This window comes from Anomaloglossus baeobatrachus, chromosome 3 (assembly GCF_048569485.1).
Source record: "Anomaloglossus baeobatrachus isolate aAnoBae1 chromosome 3, aAnoBae1.hap1, whole genome shotgun sequence".
Taxonomy (NCBI): Eukaryota; Metazoa; Chordata; class Amphibia; order Anura; family Aromobatidae; genus Anomaloglossus; species Anomaloglossus baeobatrachus.
The window spans coordinates 454,974,549-454,992,698 of record NC_134355.1 but is presented as its reverse complement, the minus strand read 5'-3'; the positions used below and the strand labels follow the sequence as shown (position 1 = coordinate 454,992,698).

At 46.2% G+C, this 18,150-nt stretch overlaps 1 protein-coding gene across 1 annotated transcript in view; it reads left to right on the top strand.

The window, feature by feature from the left end:
• Positions 1 to 18,150, top strand: part of LOC142296638 (putative cation-transporting ATPase 13A4) — a 523,287-nt gene that overhangs the window by 336,371 nt on the left and 168,766 nt on the right. The window contains exon 18 of the mRNA XM_075340491.1: positions 18,025 to 18,149. Within this exon, the coding sequence (XP_075196606.1) occupies positions 18,025 to 18,149 (125 nt within the window). The remainder of the gene's footprint in view (positions 1 to 18,024; position 18,150) is intronic.

Below are 18,150 nucleotides of genomic sequence, written 5' to 3'. Positions count from 1 at the left end.
TACAGTCCTGGATGGAGTATGCTGAGCCTTGTAGTTCTGCAGCTGCTGTCTGCTCTTCTCCATACAGACAGACAGCAGCTGCAGAACTACAAGGCTCAGCATACTCCATCCAGGACTGTATGCAGAAGTTTTTTTCCCCCTGAAAAAATTATGTGGGCTTCGCCATATTTTTGTATGCTAGGCAGGTACGGCTGCCCCCAACCCCCAGTTGCCTATTTGTACCCGGCTGGGAACCAAAAATAAAGGGAAGCCCTTTTTTTATTATTTCATGAATTTCATGAAATAATTAGAAAACAAATGACGTAGGCTTCGCCCCATTTTTGTGTCCAGCCAGGTACAACTAGGCAGCTGGGGATTGGAATCCGCAGCACAGGTTGGCCTGAGCTTTCTGGGCCCCACTGCTGCGAATTGCAGTCTGCAGCCGTCTCAGAAAATGGCATTTTCATAGAAGCGCCATCTTCTGGCGCTGTATCCAACTCTTCCAGCACCTGCCTGCTATACCTGGCTAGCATACAAAAATATGGCGAAGCTCACGTCCTTTTTTGTAGTTTTTTGGCAAAAAAAATAAAAAATGCTTCCCTGGATTTTCCATTGCCAGTGAAGGTAACACCAAGCAGTGGGGGTTCGCAGCCAGTAGCTGCTTGGATTACCCTTAGCTAGCAATACAAAAAATGCAGCGGGAGCTCATATATATTTTTTTTAATTATTTATTTAAATAACTAAAATAAAAATGGGCTTCCCTGTATTTTGATTGCTGGACATCACAGTGCTGTAAAAATAAATCTTTAAAAAAATGACGTAGCGCTCCGCGGTATTTTTGATTCTCAGCGCAGATAAAGCAGACAGCTATGGGTTGCCACCCCCATCTGCCTGCCGTTACCTTGGTTGGCAATCAAAATACAGGGAAGCCCATTAATTTTTTCTATTTAAAAAATAGTTAAAAAAAAAATGACGTTGGGTCCCCCCATTTTTGATAGCCAGCTAGGGTAAAGCAGACGGCTGTAGCCTGAAAACCACAGCTGGCAGCTTTACCGTGGTTGGGGATCCAATGTGGAGGTCCCCTCAGGCTCTTTTTTATAATTATTGTATAAATATTAATAATTACACAATAAAAGTAGGGTCCCCCCCAAATTGGATCACCAGCCAAGGTAAAGCGGACAGCTGTGGTCTGGTATTCTCAGGGTGGGAAGGTCCATAGTTATTGGGCCTTCACAGCCTAAAAATAGCAGGCCGCAGGCACCCCAGACGTGGCGCATCCACTAGATGCGCCAATCCTGGCGCTTCACCCCAGCTCATCCCATGCCCTGGTGCAGTGGCAAACGGGGTAATAAATCGGGTTGATACTAGCTGTAAAGTAACCTGAGATCAAGCCCAGCAGTTTGTGATGTCATGGCGTCTATTAGATACTCAACATCATAAACTGTCAGTACTAACAAAAAAAAAAAATCGACAAAAGAAATTTATTTGAAAAAACAGTCCCCAAACATTTCTTCTTTCACCAATTTATTGTAAGAAAAAAAATAAAGGGGTCCCACGACGACTCTGGACCGTCTAGAATATGGGGGGGAGACACTCAGGGAACGTATCCCCCATTTTCTAGGAGTGCGGACCCTTCATGTGAGGAGTGTGGGTGCAATGAATCTGCACTCACTCTTCTCGGGTCCACAGCAGCAGAGTCCATGTCGTAATGGTTGCTACCAAAGCTGCAATGCCCTGCTCATGAGGTAAGGGCATGCCTAATCAGGAGAACTACTGTAGAGGAAGCTCTGCTCACTGGTATATAGGTGCTCAGACGTAATAATAGATAAAACTAGTGAGTAACCTCGGCACTCTAAATCTCCCAGACTAAGTCAGTAAGTCACAACGGATAGTAATGCAAAATCACTCTTTATTGGTCCGTATTAAGAAATTTTTTTTTTTTCATAAGCATATATGTTTTTGTCCAAAAGAAGTTACAAATGACGTTTCGGCCTGAGCCTTCGTCAGATTGGACTTATCTGCATGTAATTATGAAAAATGACAATAATCAGTATCACATAAGAGTGAGAGAACAATAACATAAACTCGAACAATGTAGAGATACAATTGGGATGCAGCAAAAAAATTGCAACACAGCAAGAAATGAAACACATGATACAAATGTCATAATACAGTACAAGGACAATATAGTAATGACAAATATGGGGTCAGAGTAGACTTAGACAGCTCTGGTACGAAAGAGATGTCAATCATAAAGTAACATGTGCAGTAGGTGTAGAGCTACAGTGTGCATGGCAGAGCTAATGGGTAGACCGACCATAGAAAAAGAATGGAGAAAAAGTGGAGAAAAAGTGGAGAAATAATGGAGAAAAAAATGGAGAAAAAGTGGAGAAAAAGTGGAGAAAAAGTGGAGAAAAAGTGGAGAAAAAGTGAAGAAAAAGTGGAGAAAAAGTGGAGAAAAAGTGGAGAAAAAGTGGAGAAAAAAATGGAGAAAAAGTGGAGAAAAAGTGGAGAAAAAGTGGAGGAAAAAATGGAGAAAAAGTGGAGAAAAAGTGGAGAAAAAAATGTAGAAAAAGTGGAGAAAAAGTGGAGAAAAAAATGTAGAAAAAGTGGAGAAAAAATGTAGAAAAAGTGGAGAAAAAAATGTAGAAAAAGTGGAGAAAAAATGTAGAAAAAGTGGAGAAAAAATTGAGAAAAAGTGGAGCACCCTTTGGTGCCTTTCATGTGGCACTAAGGGGCGCTTAGCTTTGTATTTAGCCAAAAAAATGAAAAAAAAAAATGACGTAGGGTTCCCCCTAGTTTTGTAGCCAGCTAGGGTAAAGCAGACGGCTGCAGCCTGCAGACCACAGCTGGCAACCTCACCTTGGCTGGTAATCCAAAACTGAGGGCACCCCACGCTGTTATTTTAAATTAAATAAATAATTTAAAAAAAAAAACACGTAGGGGTCCCCCAAAATTGGACCACCAGCCAAGGTAAAGCAGACAGCTGGGGCCTGATATTCTCAGACTAGGGAGGTCCATGGTTATTGGACTCTCCCCAGCCTAAAAATAGCAGGCCGCAGCCGCCCCAGAAGTGGCGCATCCATTAGATGTGCCAATCCTGGTGCTTCGCCCCAGCTCATCTTGCGCCCTGGTGCGGTGGCAAACGGGGTAATATATGGGGTTAATACCAGATGTGTAATGTCACCTGGCATCAAGCCCTGGGGTTGGTGAGGTCAGGTGTCTATCAGATACCCGACATCACCAACCCAGTCAGTAATAAAAAAAAATAGACGACAACCACATTTTTATTTGAAAAAACACTCCCCAAAACATTCCCTCTTTTTTACAATTTATTAGAATGAAAAACAAATCCAGGTCTGGTGTAATCCAAGGGGTTGCCATGATGATCCACACTGTCCCAGTCAATGAAGAGCAGAATGTTCCCCATTGGCTGGGAGAGCAGTGCAGTGACCTGAGCTAACATCAATGGGTCAGCCCAGGTCACTGCAGGGGATGACAAGTGCTGCTGTCAGCGAGGTACATTACCTGCGCTGATCTCCAGCACACTGACAGCCCCTGTCACTGAGTTCAATGACCGGCGCCTTCACACCAAGTATCGCGAGAGGTCCGTGACGTCACCGCTAGTCAGTCTCGGGTCGGAAGCGAGAGGTGATGTGACAAGCGGCGGCCATGGAGGACAGTGACAGCGCTGAGGTCGGGATGGCGGGACTTCATCACCGCAGGTAAGCCGAGCGGGGGGGGGTGTGGGTGGGTGTGTGTGTGTGTGTGTGTATGTATGTGTACATGCCGCGGGCAGGAGGGGGCGGAGCGAGCTGAGCGGGGAAGTGTGGGCTTCCTGCACGTAACTAAGATAAACATCGGGTTACTAACCAAAGCGCTTTGCTTGGATACCCGATGTTTATCTTGGTTACCAGCTTGTGGCAGGCTGCCAGCGATGGCTCCTGCACACTGTAGCTGTAAAAAGCCCTGCTTTTTGCTGCTAGAACCGTTCTCGAACGTATCTAGAACTATCGAGCTTTTGCAAAAAGCTCGAGTTCTAGTTCGATCTCGAACAGCCCCCAAAATCACTCGAGCCTAGAACTGGAGAACCTCGAACCGCGAACCGCGCTCAACTCTAGCCATAATTAACTGTCCCCAGGATGACACCGGGGTAGGTAGCAAAGTCTTTCCTGATCCCAGCTCTGTTCATCTTGGATCATTTTTAAAAAACACAGCAAGCAAGGGTTACTCCAAGCGGAGTCTCCCTTTTTTTCCAAAAATTGTGCCCCACACACACCCACCCATTCAGTGGCAGCACTTGTGCCCTAGTTGTACACTTCACAGCTAGATTGGCATCAAGCACATTCAAAAATACGCCATTCTTAACCGTCCCCAGGATGACACCGGGGTAGGTAGCAAAGTCTTTGCTGAACCATGACTTGTTCATCTTGGCTCCTTTTAAAAACAATGTAAGCAAGGGTTACTCCAAGCGGAGTCTCCCTTTTTTCAAAAAATTGGGCCACAACAGACACCCCATCAGTGGCAGCACTTGTGCCCTAGTTGCAAACAGGATGTTTTGATTTGCATCAAGCACATTCAAAAACACGCCATAATTAACTGTCCCCAGGATGACACCGGGGTAGGTAGCAAAGTCTTTCCTGATCCCAGGTCTGTTCATCTTGGATCATTTTTAAAAAACACGGCAAGAAAGGGTTACTCCAAGCGGAGTCTCCCTTTTTTTCCAAAAATTGTGCCCCACACACACCCACCCATTCAATGGCAGCACTTGTGCCCTAGTTGTACACTTCACAGATAGATTGGCATCAAGCACATTCAAAAATACGCCATTCTTAACCGTCCCCAGGATGACACCGGGGTAGGTAGCAAAGTCTTTGCTGAACCATGACTTGTTCATCTTGGCTCCTTTTAAAAACAATGTAAGCAAGGGTTACTCCAAGCGGAGTCTCCCTTTTTTCAAAAAATTGGGCCGCACAGACACCCCATCAGTGGCAGCACTTGTGCCATAGTTGCAAACAGGATGTTTTGATTTGCATCAAGCACATTCAAAAATACGCCATAATTAACTGTCCCCAGGATGACACCGGGGTAGGTAGCAAAGTCTTTCCTGATCCCAGCTCTGTTCATCTTGGATCATTTTTAAAAAACACAGCAAGCAAGGGTTACTCCAAGCGGAGTCTCCCTTTTTTTCCAAAAATTGTGCCCCACACACACCCACCCATTCAGTGGCAGCACTTGTGCCCTAGTTGTACACTTCACAGCTAGATTGGCATCAAGCACATTCAAAAATACGCCATTCTTAACTGTCCCTAGGATGACACCGGGGTAGGTAGCAAAGTCTTTGCTGAACCATGACTTGTTCATCTTGGCTCCTTTAAAAAACAATGTAAGCAAGGGTTACTCCAAGCGGAGTCTCCCTTTTTTCAAAAAATTGGGCCACACAGACACCCCATCAGTGGCAGCACTTTTGCCCTAGTTGCAAACAGGATGTTTTGATTTGCATCAAGCACATTCAAAAATACGCCATAATTAGAGATGAGCGAACCGGTCCCAGTTCGGCTCGAGGTCGGCTCGCCGAACGGAGGTCCCGTTCGAGTTCTGTTCGTCGAACGTTCGACGAACCGAACTCGAACCAATAGGCTATAATGGGAGGCAATCACAAACACATAAAAATGCATTATAAATGTACACAATTAGTTAATAAACATTGCCATAACACTTACCGGTCCTCGCGATCCCTTCTGCACTCTGTCTCCTGCCGCTATTCCATCCGATGATCGCTGAATCCTCCCGGTGACGGCACTGCCAGCAGAGATGCAGGACCTATCGTGACGTCAAAATAGCCATGTGACCAGTCACGTGGCTATTATCTCATTGGCTACAGACTGGTCACATGACTATGACGCGTCATGTAGGACTTGCGAGTGCATCTCTCCGGTACACGGTGCACATATGTGTATCGCCGTGTACCGGCGACATGCTCTAGCACACGGTCGACTCCCTGTTCCGTTAGGGACCGGCTGACACAGCCGGTCATTAACGGAGATCACCGTTACCATAGCAACGCAGTTAGCGGTGACTTCACCGCTAAACGCGGCTCCGAGAGCACCGTTGCTATGGTAACGCGTCTGTCAGCGTTACCGCTGTTACTGCTGACAGCCAGCACTGATCACTCACGGAGTGAAGGCTGCACGCTGCTTCCCGATTGTAGTGAGGATTGTAGTGAGGATGAGGTTCCCCAGCCCCAAGTGATGAGCTGGTGAACCTCATCCTCACTACAATCGTCACTACTACTACACTAGTGAGGATTGTAGTGAGGATGAGATGCCTCAGCCCATGATGGGCTGGGGAACCTCATCCTCACTACAATCGTCACTACTACTACACTAGAAAGAAAGAAGACAGAAGAGCAGGATCGTGGAGGGCTGACAGGGGGTAATAAAGATGGAGTCTCTAATGTGTCTGTGTATTTATTTCTATTAAAGTATTTTTTCTCTGTGTGGTGTTTTTTTTAACCCTTTATTGGAGATTCTTAATGGCCGGGTCAAACGTGCCTGACATTAAGAATCTCTGGCTTAATACTGGCTAGTAAAACAAAGCCAGTATTAACTCATGATTACCCAACAAGCCACCCGGCTCCAGGGCTGTTGGAAGAGTTGGATACAGCGCCAGATGATGGCGCTTCTATGAGAGTGCCATTTTCTGGGACGGCTGCGGACTGAAATCCGCAGCAGAGGCGCCCAGAAACCTCGGGCTAACCTGTGCTGTGCATTCCAATCCCCAGCTGCCTAGTTGTACCCGGCTGGACACAAAAATGGGGCGAAGCCCACGTCATTTGTTTTTTAATTATTTCATGAAATAAGTGAAATAATTAAAAAAAAACGAGCTTCCCTATATTTTTGGTTCCCAGCCGGGTACAAATAGGCAACTGGGGGTTGGAGGCAGCCCGTGGCTGCCTGCTGTACCTGGCTAGCATACAAAAATATGGCGAAGCCCACGTCATTTTTTTGGTGGGCAAAAAAATTCTGCATACAGTCCTGGATGGAGTATGCTGAGCCTTGTAGTTCTGCAGCTGCTGTCTGCTCTTCTCCATACAGACAGACAGCAGCTGCAGAACTACAAGGCTCAGCATACTCCATCCAGGACTGTATGCAGAAGTTTTTTTCCCCCTGAAAAAATGATGTGGGCTTCGCCATATTTTTGTATGCTAGGCAGGTACGGCTGCCCCCAACCCCCAGTTGCCTATTTGTACCCGGCTGGGAACCAAAAATAAAGGGAAGCCCTTTTTTTATTATTTCATGAATTTCATGAAATAATTAGAAAACAAATGACGTAGGCTTCGCCCCATTTTTGTGTCCAGCCAGGTACAACTAGGCAGCTGGGGATTGGAATCCGCAGCACAGGTTGGCCTGAGCTTTCTGGGCCCCACTGCTGCGAATTGCAGTCTGCAGCCGTCTCAGAAAATGGCATTTTCATAGAAGCGCCATCTTCTGGCGCTGTATCCAACTCTTCCAGCACCTGCCTGCTATACCTGGCTAGCATACAAAAATATGGCGAAGCTCACGTCCTTTTTTGTAGTTTTTTGGCAAAAAAAATAAAAAATGCTTCCCTGGATTTTCCATTGCCAGTGAAGGTAACACCAAGCAGTGGGGGTTCGCAGCCAGTAGCTGCTTGGATTACCCTTAGCTAGCAATACAAAAAATGCAGCGGGAGCTCATATATATTTTTTTTAATTATTTATTTAAATAACTAAAATAAAAATGGGCTTCCCTGTATTTTGATTGCTGGACATCACAGTGCTGTAAAAATAAATCTTTAAAAAAATGACGTAGCGCTCCGCGGTATTTTTGATTCTCAGCGCAGATAAAACAGACAGCTATGGGTTGCCACCCCCATCTGCCTGCCGTTACCTTGGTTGGCAATCAAAATACAGGGAAGCCCATTAATTTTTTCTATTTAAAAAATAGTTAAAAAAAAAAATGACGTTGGGTCCCCCCATTTTTGATAGCCAACTAGGGTAAAGCAGACGGCTGTAGCCTGAAAACCACAGCTGGCAGCTTTACCGTGGTTGGGGATCCAATGTGGAGGTCCCCTCAGGCTCATTTTTATAATTATTGTATAAATATTAATAATTACACAATAAAAGTAGGGTCCCCCCCAAATTGGATCACCAGCCAAGGTAAAGCGGACAGCTGTGGTCTGGTATTCTCAGGGTGGGAAGGTCCATAGTTATTGGGCCTTCACAGCCTAAAAATAGCAGGCCGCAGGCACCCCAGACGTGGCGCATCCACTAGATGCGCCAATCCTGGCGCTTCACCCCAGCTCATCCCATGCCCTGGTGCAGTGGCAAACGGGGTAATAAATCGGGTTGATACTAGCTGTAAAGTAACCTGAGATCAAGCCCAGCAGTTTGTGATGTCATGGCGTCTATTAGATACTCAACATCATAAACTGTCAGTACTAACAAAAAAAAATTGACAAAAGAAATTTATTTGAAAAAACAGTCCCCAAACATTTCTTCTTTCACCAATTTATTGTAAGAAAAAAAATAAAGGGGTCCCACGACGACTCTGGACCGTCTAGAATATGGGGGGGAGACACTCAGGGAACGTATCCCCCATTTTCTAGGAGTGCGGACCCTTCATGTGAGGAGTGTGGGTGCAATGAATCTGCACTCACTCTTCTCGGGTCCACAGCAGCAGAGTCCATGTCGTAATGGTTGCTACCAAAGCTGCAATGCCCTGCTCATGAGGTAAGGGCATGCCTAATCAGGAGAACTACTGTAGAGGAAGCTCTGCTCACTGGTATATAGGTGCTCAGACGTAATAATAGATAAAATTAGTGAGTAACCTCGGCACTCTAAATCTCCCAGACTAAGTCAGTAAGTCACAACGGATAGTAATGCAAAATCACTCTTTATTGGTCCGTATTAAGAAATTTTTTTTTTCATAAGCATATATGTTTTTGTCCAAAACAAGTTACAAATGACGTTTCGGCCTGAGCCTTCGTCAGATTGGACTTATCTGCATGTAATTATGAAAAATGACAATAATCAGTATCACATAAGAGTGAGAGAACAATAACATAAACTCGAACAATGTAGAGATACAATTGGGATGCAGCAAAAAAATTGCAACACAGCAAGAAATGAAACACATGATACAAATGTCATAATACAGTACAAGGACAATATAGTAATGACAAATATGGGGTCAGAGTAGACTTAGACAGCTCTGGTACGAAAGAGATGTCAATCATAAAGTAACATGTGCAGTAGGTGGAGAGCTACAGTGTGCATGGCAGAGCTAATGGGTAGACCGACCATAGAAAAAGAATGGAGAAAAAGTGGAGAAAAAATGGAGAAAAAAATGGAGAAAAAGTGGAGAAAAAGTGGAGAAAAAGTGGAGAAAAAGTGGAGAAAAAGTGGAGAAAAAAATGGAGAAAAAGTGGAGAAAAAGTGGAGGAAAAAATGGAGAAAAAGTGGAGAAAAAGTGGAGAAAAAGTGAAGAAAAAGTGGAGAAAAAGTGGAGAAAAAGTGGAGAAAAAGTGGAGAAAAAGTGGAGAAAAAGTGGAGAAAAAAGTGGAGAAAAAAGTGGAGAATAAGTGGAGAAAAAGTGGAGAAAAAAATGTAGAAAAAGTGGAGAAAAAATGTAGAAAAAGCGGAGAAAAAATGTAGAAAAAGTGGAGAAAAAAATGTAGAAAAAGTGGAGAAAAAATGTAGAAAAAGCGGAGAAAAAATGTAGAAAAAGTGGAGAAAAAAATGTAGAAAAAGTGGAGAAAAAATGTAGAAAAAGTGGAGAAAAAATGGAGAAAAAGTGGAGCACCCTTTGGTGCCTTTCATGTGGCACTAAGGGGTGATTAGCTTTGTATTTAGCCAAAAAAATGAAAAAAAAAATGACGTAGGGTTCCCTCTAGTTTTGTAGCCAGCTAGGGTAAAGCAGACGGCTGCAGCCTGCAGACCACAGCTGGCAACCTCACCTTGGCTGGTAATCCAAAACTGAGGGCACCCCACGCTGTTATTTTAAATTAAATAAATAATTTAAAAAAAAAACACGTAGGGGTCCCCCAAAATTGGACCACCAGCCAAGGTAAAGCAGACAGCTGGGGCCTGATATTCTCAGACTAGGGAGGTCCATGGTTATTGGACTCTCCCCAGCCTAAAAATAGCAGGCCGCAGCCGCCCCAGAAGTGGCGCATCCATTAGATGCGCCAATCCTGGTGCTTCGCCCCAGCTCATCCCGCGCCCTGGTGCGGTGGCAAACGGGGTAATATATGGGGTTAATACCAGATGTGTAATGTCACCTGGCATCAAGCCCTGGGGTTGGTGAGGTCAGGTGTCTATCAGATACCCGACATCACCAACCCAGTCAGTAATAAAAAAAAATAGACGACAACCACATTTTTATTTGAAAAAACACTCCCCAAAACATTCCCTCTTTTTTACAATTTATTAGAATGAAAAACAAATCCAGGTCTGGTGTAATCCAAGGGGTTGCCATGATGATCCACACTGTCCCAGTCAATGAAGAGCAGAATGTTCCCCATTGGCTGGGAGAGCAGTGCAGTGACCTGAGCTAACATCAATGGGTCAGCCCAGGTCACTGCAGGGGATGACAAGTGCTGCTGTCAGCGAGGTACATTACCTGCGCTGATCTCCAGCACACTGACAGCCCCTGTCACTGAGTTCAATGACCGGCGCCTTCACACCAAGTATCGCGAGAGGTCCGTGACGTCACCGCTAGTCAGTCTCGGGTCGGAAGCGAGAGGTGATGTGACAAGCGGCGGCCATGGAGGACAGTGACAGCGCTGAGGTCGAGATGGCGGGACTTCATCACCGCAGGTAAGCCGAGCAGGGGGGGGGGGGTGTGGGTGTGTGTGTGTGTGTGTGTGTGTGTGTGTGTGTGTATGTATGTGTACATGCCGCGGGCAGGAGGGGGCGGAGCGAGCTGAGCGGGGAAGTGTGGGCTTCCTGCACGTAACTAAGATAAACATCGGGTTACTAACCAAAGCGCTTTGCTTAAATACCCGATGTTTATCTTGGTTACCAGCTTGTGGCAGGCTGCCAGCGATGGCTCCTGCACACTGTAGCTGTAAAAAGCCCTGCTTTTTGCTGCTAGAACCGTTCTCGAACGTATCTAGAACTATCGAGCTTTTGCAAAAAGCTCGAGTTCTAGTTCGATCTCGAACAGCCCCCAAAATCACTCGAGCCTAGAACTGGAGAACCTCGAACCGCGAACCGCGCTCAACTCTAGCCATAATTAACTGTCCCCAGGATGACACCGGGGTAGGTAGCAAAGTCTTTCCTGATCCCAGCTCTGTTCATCTTGGATCATTTTTAAAAAACACAGCAAGCAAGGGTTACTCCAAGCGGAGTCTCCCTTTTTTTCCAAAAATTGTGCCCCACACACACCCACCCATTCAGTGGCAGCACTTGTGCCCTAGTTGTACACTTTACAGCTAGATTGGCATCAAGCACATTCAAAAATACGCCATTCTTAACCGTCCCCAGGATGACACCGGGGTAGGTAGCAAAGCCTTTGCTGAACCATGACTTGTTCATCTTGGCTCCTTTTAAAAACAATGTAAGCAAGGGTTACTCCAAGCGGAGTCTCCCTTTTTTCAAAAAATTGGGCCACACAGACACCCCATCAGTGGCGGCACTTGTGCCCTAGTTGCAAACAGGATGTTTTGATTTGCATCAAGCACATTCCAAATCCACAAGCATTTACTCTCCCCAGGATGACACAGGGGTAGTAAATTCCTTGTGGATCCATGACTTGTTCATTTTGATGAACGTTAGTCTGTCCACATTGTCACTGGACAGACGCGTGCGCTTATCTGTCAGCACACACCCAGCAGCACTGAAGACACATTCAGAGACAATGCTGGCAGCTGGACACGACAAAATCTCCAAGGCGTAAGTGGAGAGCTCTGGCCATTTTTCAAGATTTGAAGCCCAAAATGAGCAAGGATCCAGTTGCAAAGTCATGGCATCGATGTTCATTTGGTGATACTCCTGTATCATCCTCTCCTGCCGTTGACTATGTGTTAGACTTGTTGTCTCTGTTGGCCTTGCAAAGGAGGGTCTAAAAAAATTATGAAAAGATTCCATAAAATTGCTGTTACCAGCACCATATTTCGTCCTACTGGTACGGGTAGACTGTTGAAGATGACGAGACCGTCCCATGTTTGTCAAGTTACAACTGGGAGATTCACTCCCTGCACCTGCACGGTTGTTTGGTGGAAAAGCCGAGCTAAGATCGAGTAACAGCTTCTGCTGATACTCCTGCATACGTGCGTCCCTTTCTATGGCTGGAATTATGTCACAAAATTTGGACTTGTACCGGGGATCTAATAGTGTGGCAAGCCAGTAGTCATCATCACTTCTAATTTTGACAATACGAGGGTCATGTTGGAGGTAGTGCAGCAAGAAAGCACTCATGTGTCTTGTGCCGCCATGCGGAAAAAGTCCATGCTGTGTTTGTGGCATAGAGGTGCTAACCGTTCTTTCTTCCTCTGACATCTCCCCCCAACCTCTTTCAACTGAAATTTGACCAAGGTCTCCCTCATCCGCTGAGTCTTCCATGTCGATGGACAGTTCGTCCTCCATTTCTTCATGTTCTCCTGCACCTTCCTCAACATTTCGCCTGCTACCATGCGCCCTTGTTGATCCCGGTCCCACATGGTCCCATGCCTGCCGCGTTGGTGATGATGAACGTCTGGACCTTGGAGATGTTGTTATGTCTTGCGCATATGAATCCTCCTGTAGTTCCTCCCCTTCCTGTTGTCCCACCCCCTGACTCCGAATAGTGTTTAGCGTGTGCTCCAGCATGTAAATGACTGGAATTGTCATGCTGATAATGGCATTGTCAGCGCTAAACATATTCGTCGCCATGTCGAAACTGTGCAGAAGGGTGCATAGGTCCTTGATCTGAGACCACTCCATCAGGGTGATCTGCCCCACCTCTGCATCTCGTTGGCCCAGGCTATATGTCATGACGTATTGCACCAGGGCTCGGCGGTGCTGCCACAGTCGCTGTAACATGTGGAGAGTCGAATTCCAGCGTGTCGGCACAACGCATTTCAGGTGATGAACCGGCAGGCCGAAAGACTTCTGGAGTGATGCAAGTCGCTCAGCTGCGGCGCTTGAACAGCGGAAGTGAGCAGACAGTTTTCGTGCCCTGGTTAGAAGGCCATCTAGGCCGGGATAGTGTGTTAAAAATTACTGGACAACAAGGTTCAACACGTGAGCCATACAAGGTACGTGTGTCACCTTGCCCAGGCGAAGGGCCGCACCCAGGTTTGCAGCATTGTCGTACACGGCCTTACCAGGCTGCAGGTTGAGTGGGACAACCATTTATTAAACTCGGACCGCAGAGCTGACCACAACTCCTCAGCTGTGTGACTCTTATTCCCAAGACAAGTCAAGCTAAAGACCGCCTGATGACATTGCGCTCTGCTGCCAGCATAGTAATGAGGGGTGCGTGATTCCTTCTGCGCAGTGAGAACGCTGGTGGCCTGACCAGGCAGGCTTGGGGCGGAGGTGGAGGACACAGATGAGGTGGAGGAGGCAGAAGCAGTGGCGGAACTTGGACAGACAGACAGAGGATTGACACACAAGTCGTGGAGACGGCAAGACTTGTGTAGCAGACCCTTCACCATCTATCACCATAGTTACCCAGTGCCCAGTCAGCGACATGTAACGTTCCTGTCCATGCTTACTGGTCCAAGTATCGGTGGTAAAATGCACCCGTTCACACACAGAGTTTCTCAAGGAAGCGGTGATGTTGTGTGCGACATGCTGGTGTAGCGCGGGCACACCTTTCTTAGAGAAGTAGTGGCGACTGGGCATCTGGTACTGGGGCACAGCGACAGACAAAAGGTCTCTAAAATCCTGTGTATCCACCAGGCGGAAAGGCAGCATTTCAGTAGCCAAGAGCTTACAGAGGGATAAAGTCAACCTCTTAGCTTTGTCATGGGTCGCAGGAAATGGCCTTATATTTGTCCACATCTGAGGGACAGAGATCTGGCTGCTGTGTGTAGACGGTGTTGAGTAGGGTGTCCCTGGAAAAATGCAGGTTTGTGAGGAAAGTTCAGTCGGAGACATGATGTTGCCTTCATCCAACGTTGGTGCTATCGATGTCTGAGAGAGCTGTACACACGCACTTGTTTCCCCTTCCAAACCAACTGATGACCTACCAAGCAAACTGCCTGTTGCGGTTACAGTGGTGGAAGTTGTGTGTGGAAAACCAAGTGTGACAGCTGTCCCCACAGTCCTAGAAGATGAAGAGCGCACGGATGCACTGGAAGGGGCAGGCCGTGGATGGTTCACTCCGCTAGGCCGCATTGCAGCACGGTGAGCTTCCCACTGGGACATATGATATTTATTCATGTGACGATTCATGGAAGAAGTTGTCAAACTGCTGAGGTTTTGACCTCTACTAACAGAATAACGACAAATTTTACAGATCACATAATTTGGGCGATCTTTTTCTATGTCAAAAAAGGACCAGGCTAGGCAAGGCTTAGAGGGCATGCGACCTGCTGAGCCCCCCCGACTAGTGCTCAGAGGCAGAGTGGTGGCTGATGATGCAGTTGTAGACGTGCTACCAGTGCTCCGACTCTGTCCAGGAAGGCGTAAGGTAACTTCGTCGTCAGTTGCATCCTCCTCCACCGCCTCTGTTGACCTCCTCGAGTGCCTGACTGTGGGTTGACAGTAGGTGGGATCTAGAACTTCCTCATCAATTGTTGTGTTTGCACTCCCCTCACCCTCAGACCGAGCCTCTTCTTGCCCTGACCGAATATTTAAGTTGTCATCCCAATCTGGTATCTGCGTCTCATCGTCATCAGTATGTTCCTCATTGTCTATAACCACAGGTGTTACAGTTTGGTACAAAGGGTCAACATTATGCTCAGAAACTTGGTCCTCACGGCCTGAATCAGAGTCACAAAGGTTCTGAGCATCACTGCAGACCATTTCCTGGTCTGTACTCACTGTAGCTTGGGAGCAGACCTCTGATTCCCAGGCTATAGTGTGACTGAACAGCTCTGCAGACTCAGCCATCTCACTTCCACCATACTGTGCAGGGCTGATGGAGACTTCAGAGCTGGGAGAAAGCAAGTTTGATTGGGATGACAACTCAGAGGACTGGTGTTTTTTGGATGCGGTAGTTGAGGTGGCTGAGAGGGAACTTGAGATCCATTCAAGCATTTTCATTTTTTGGCCATCATCTACCTTTGTTCCTGTTGTTCGTGTCCGTAAAAAAGGGAGCACATCGGATTGTCCACGGTAAGTAGTAGACATCTTACTTTTGCTGGTAGATGGTCTATCTTCAGCAGATGTTAATGGAGCTTTGCCACCTTCCCACGGACAAACCCTTTTTTTCCTTTTCCAACACGCCTCTTCCCCTTTCCACCAGCATCTGTCATTTTGCCACTCATGTTGATTGCGACAAGATTGTGCACTTAAAATGTGGTAGTAAAAATTGAGAGGTGGTGTAGATTGCAGCGGTGGTCTAGCTTTATTAACAGCAGAATAATAAAGAATAATTATCCCTGACAATGCAACTACGGCCCTTAAACTGGCAGCATAAATTGCTAGTATAATGGCTTAGTAACAATGAGTTGGAGTGTGCAATGCAGGCAGACGTGCTGCAAATATCTTTGCACTTGTGGGACGATACACAAATCCAACAGCCACGTTTAGGATGCCACTAAGTTCACTCAGTGTTTGCTAGTATAATGGCTTAGTAACAATGAGTTTGAGTGTGCAATGCAGGCAGACGTGCTGCAAATATCTTTGCACTTGTGGGACGATACAGAAGTCCAACAGCCACGTTTAGGATGCCACTAAGTACACTCAGTGTTTGCTAATATAATGGCTTAGTAACAATGAGTTGGAGTGTGCAATGCAGGCAGACGTGCTGCAAATATCTTTGCACTTGTGGGACGATACAGAAGTCCAACAGCCACGTTTAGGATGCCACTAAGTACACTCAGTGTTTGCTAGTATAATGGCTTAGTAACAATGAGTTTGAGTGTGCAATGCAGGCAGAGGTGCTGCAAATATCTTTGCACTAGTGGGACGATACAGAAGTCCAATAGCCACGTTTAGGATGCCACTAAGTTCACTCAGTGTTTGCTAGTATAATGGCTTAGTTATAATGAGTTTGAGTGTGCAATGCAGGCAGACGTGCTGCAAATATCTTTGCACTTGTGGGACGATACAGAAGTCCAACAGCCACGTTTAGGATGCCACTAAGTTCACTCAGTGTTTGCTAGTATAATGGCTTAGTAACAATGAGTTGGAGTGTGCAATGCAGGCAGACGTGCTGCAAATATCTTTGCACTAGTGGGACGATACAGAAGTCCAATAGCCACGTTTAGGATGCCACTAAGTTCACTCAGTGTTTGCTAGTATAATGACTTAGTAACAATGAGTTTTAGTGTGCAATGCAGGCAGACGTGCTGCAAATATCTTTGCACTTCTGGGGCAATACAGCAGTCCAACAGCCACGTTTAGGATGCCACTAAGTTCACTCAGTGTTTGCTAAATGGCTTAGTAACAATGAGTTGGAGTGTGCAAAGGGCAGGAGGGTACAGTGGCAGGGTTGTGGGTCTCTGGGTAGAGGAAAGGAAGCCTGCCTTTCTATCCCTCCTAATGGGGAAATGCAGCGAGGAAATCCCTGACCTTTTCTACACAGACGCTGTCATCTTGTGTAGCTGTTAAACTCTGTTTTCACGGACCTGTCACCTATGGCTCTGACCCTGCCGGTATGAGCCCTTAAAAGGACTGATAGAAAGTGCTATCCCTAAGCTGTCCAGCACTGTGTATGGAGCGTATACAGCAGTATCGGCAATAGGAGCTGCGCCAGTGATGTCTGACACCAAGGACGCAGAAGGCAGATAATGGCGTGCTGGAGGAAAATGTCCGGTTTTATAATGCAGGGACATGTGACATGGACATCCTATCACACATGTCGTTGCTTCTCTGGCTAAAAGTCCACTTAGCTGTGTGTGTGTCTGGGATTGGCTGACATGCTGGCCCGCCCCACTACACGTGCGCGCTTAGGGAAGGAAGACAAGGAAAAGAAAAAAAAAAAAAAAGCGATCGCCATTATACATACAGCAGTGATCTGAATGCGCTGTTCCCGCACACTATACACTGAAATGTCATAATAGTGTGAGTCACAGAGTGACTTACACTATTACAGCGGAAAGCCAGCTAGGAATTAGCTGTTTTTTTTTGCTGCTAGAACCGTTCTCGAACGTATCTAGAACTATCGAGCTTTAGCAAAAAAGCTCGAGTTCTAGTTCTATCTAGAACAGCCCCCAAAATCACTCGAGCCGCGAACTGAAGAACCTCGAACCACGAACCGCGCTCAACTCTAATAAGGACCATTGCCCTATTTTCCCTGGCATCGGAATACCAGGCGGTGCCCCTGGATCTTTTGTTTTGTTGTGGACTCCTTGCAGACTTTAAGGATCTATATTTATGTTTGGTGCTTTATCTTTGTGGTTCCAATAAAGCCCTTTGGATTGTTCCTTGGCCTGGCGTCCCTCCTTGCTCTGCTGTACACCTCGTCACAATGCTGACTCTGGAACACTGTAGTGTATCAGATAAAACCGTGCTTTAAAAGCCGCTAGGGGCAAGACCTAGACAGAGTGACAGATCTCTGCCTGTATGTTGTGAGACCTGTCACTCCAGGATAGCTGAGGGTTCTCTTGTCTAACTAGTCTCCTGTGTGGCTTGGTTTGCGGTGGCTTTTAAACTATGTCTCCCAAATGCTTTAGTGTTTCAGAGTCAAACACACCTGGCTAAGATCATATAGCCAGTGTCTCATACATGCTTCCCTTGGATCAGCTGCATGTATCAGCTGTCAGTTTCCCTTCAACTGCAAGAAGGTAAGTACCAGACAAGTACTACCCAAGAAGTTCAGAAGGAGTCACAAAAGAAGCTAGGACAAGTGCTACACAAAGAATACAACTTATCGATAAAGGCCACAATTTTAATGTTGCTTTAATGAAAATATTTTATCTTAAAAGGGAAGAAGTGGAGCGTGACCTTGTATTTCTTGGCCTATTGATCCTTGAAAATCGACTTAAACCAGAAACCAGTTCAGTACTACAGGAACTCAGTGAAGCCAATATCAGGACTGTGATGGTCACAGG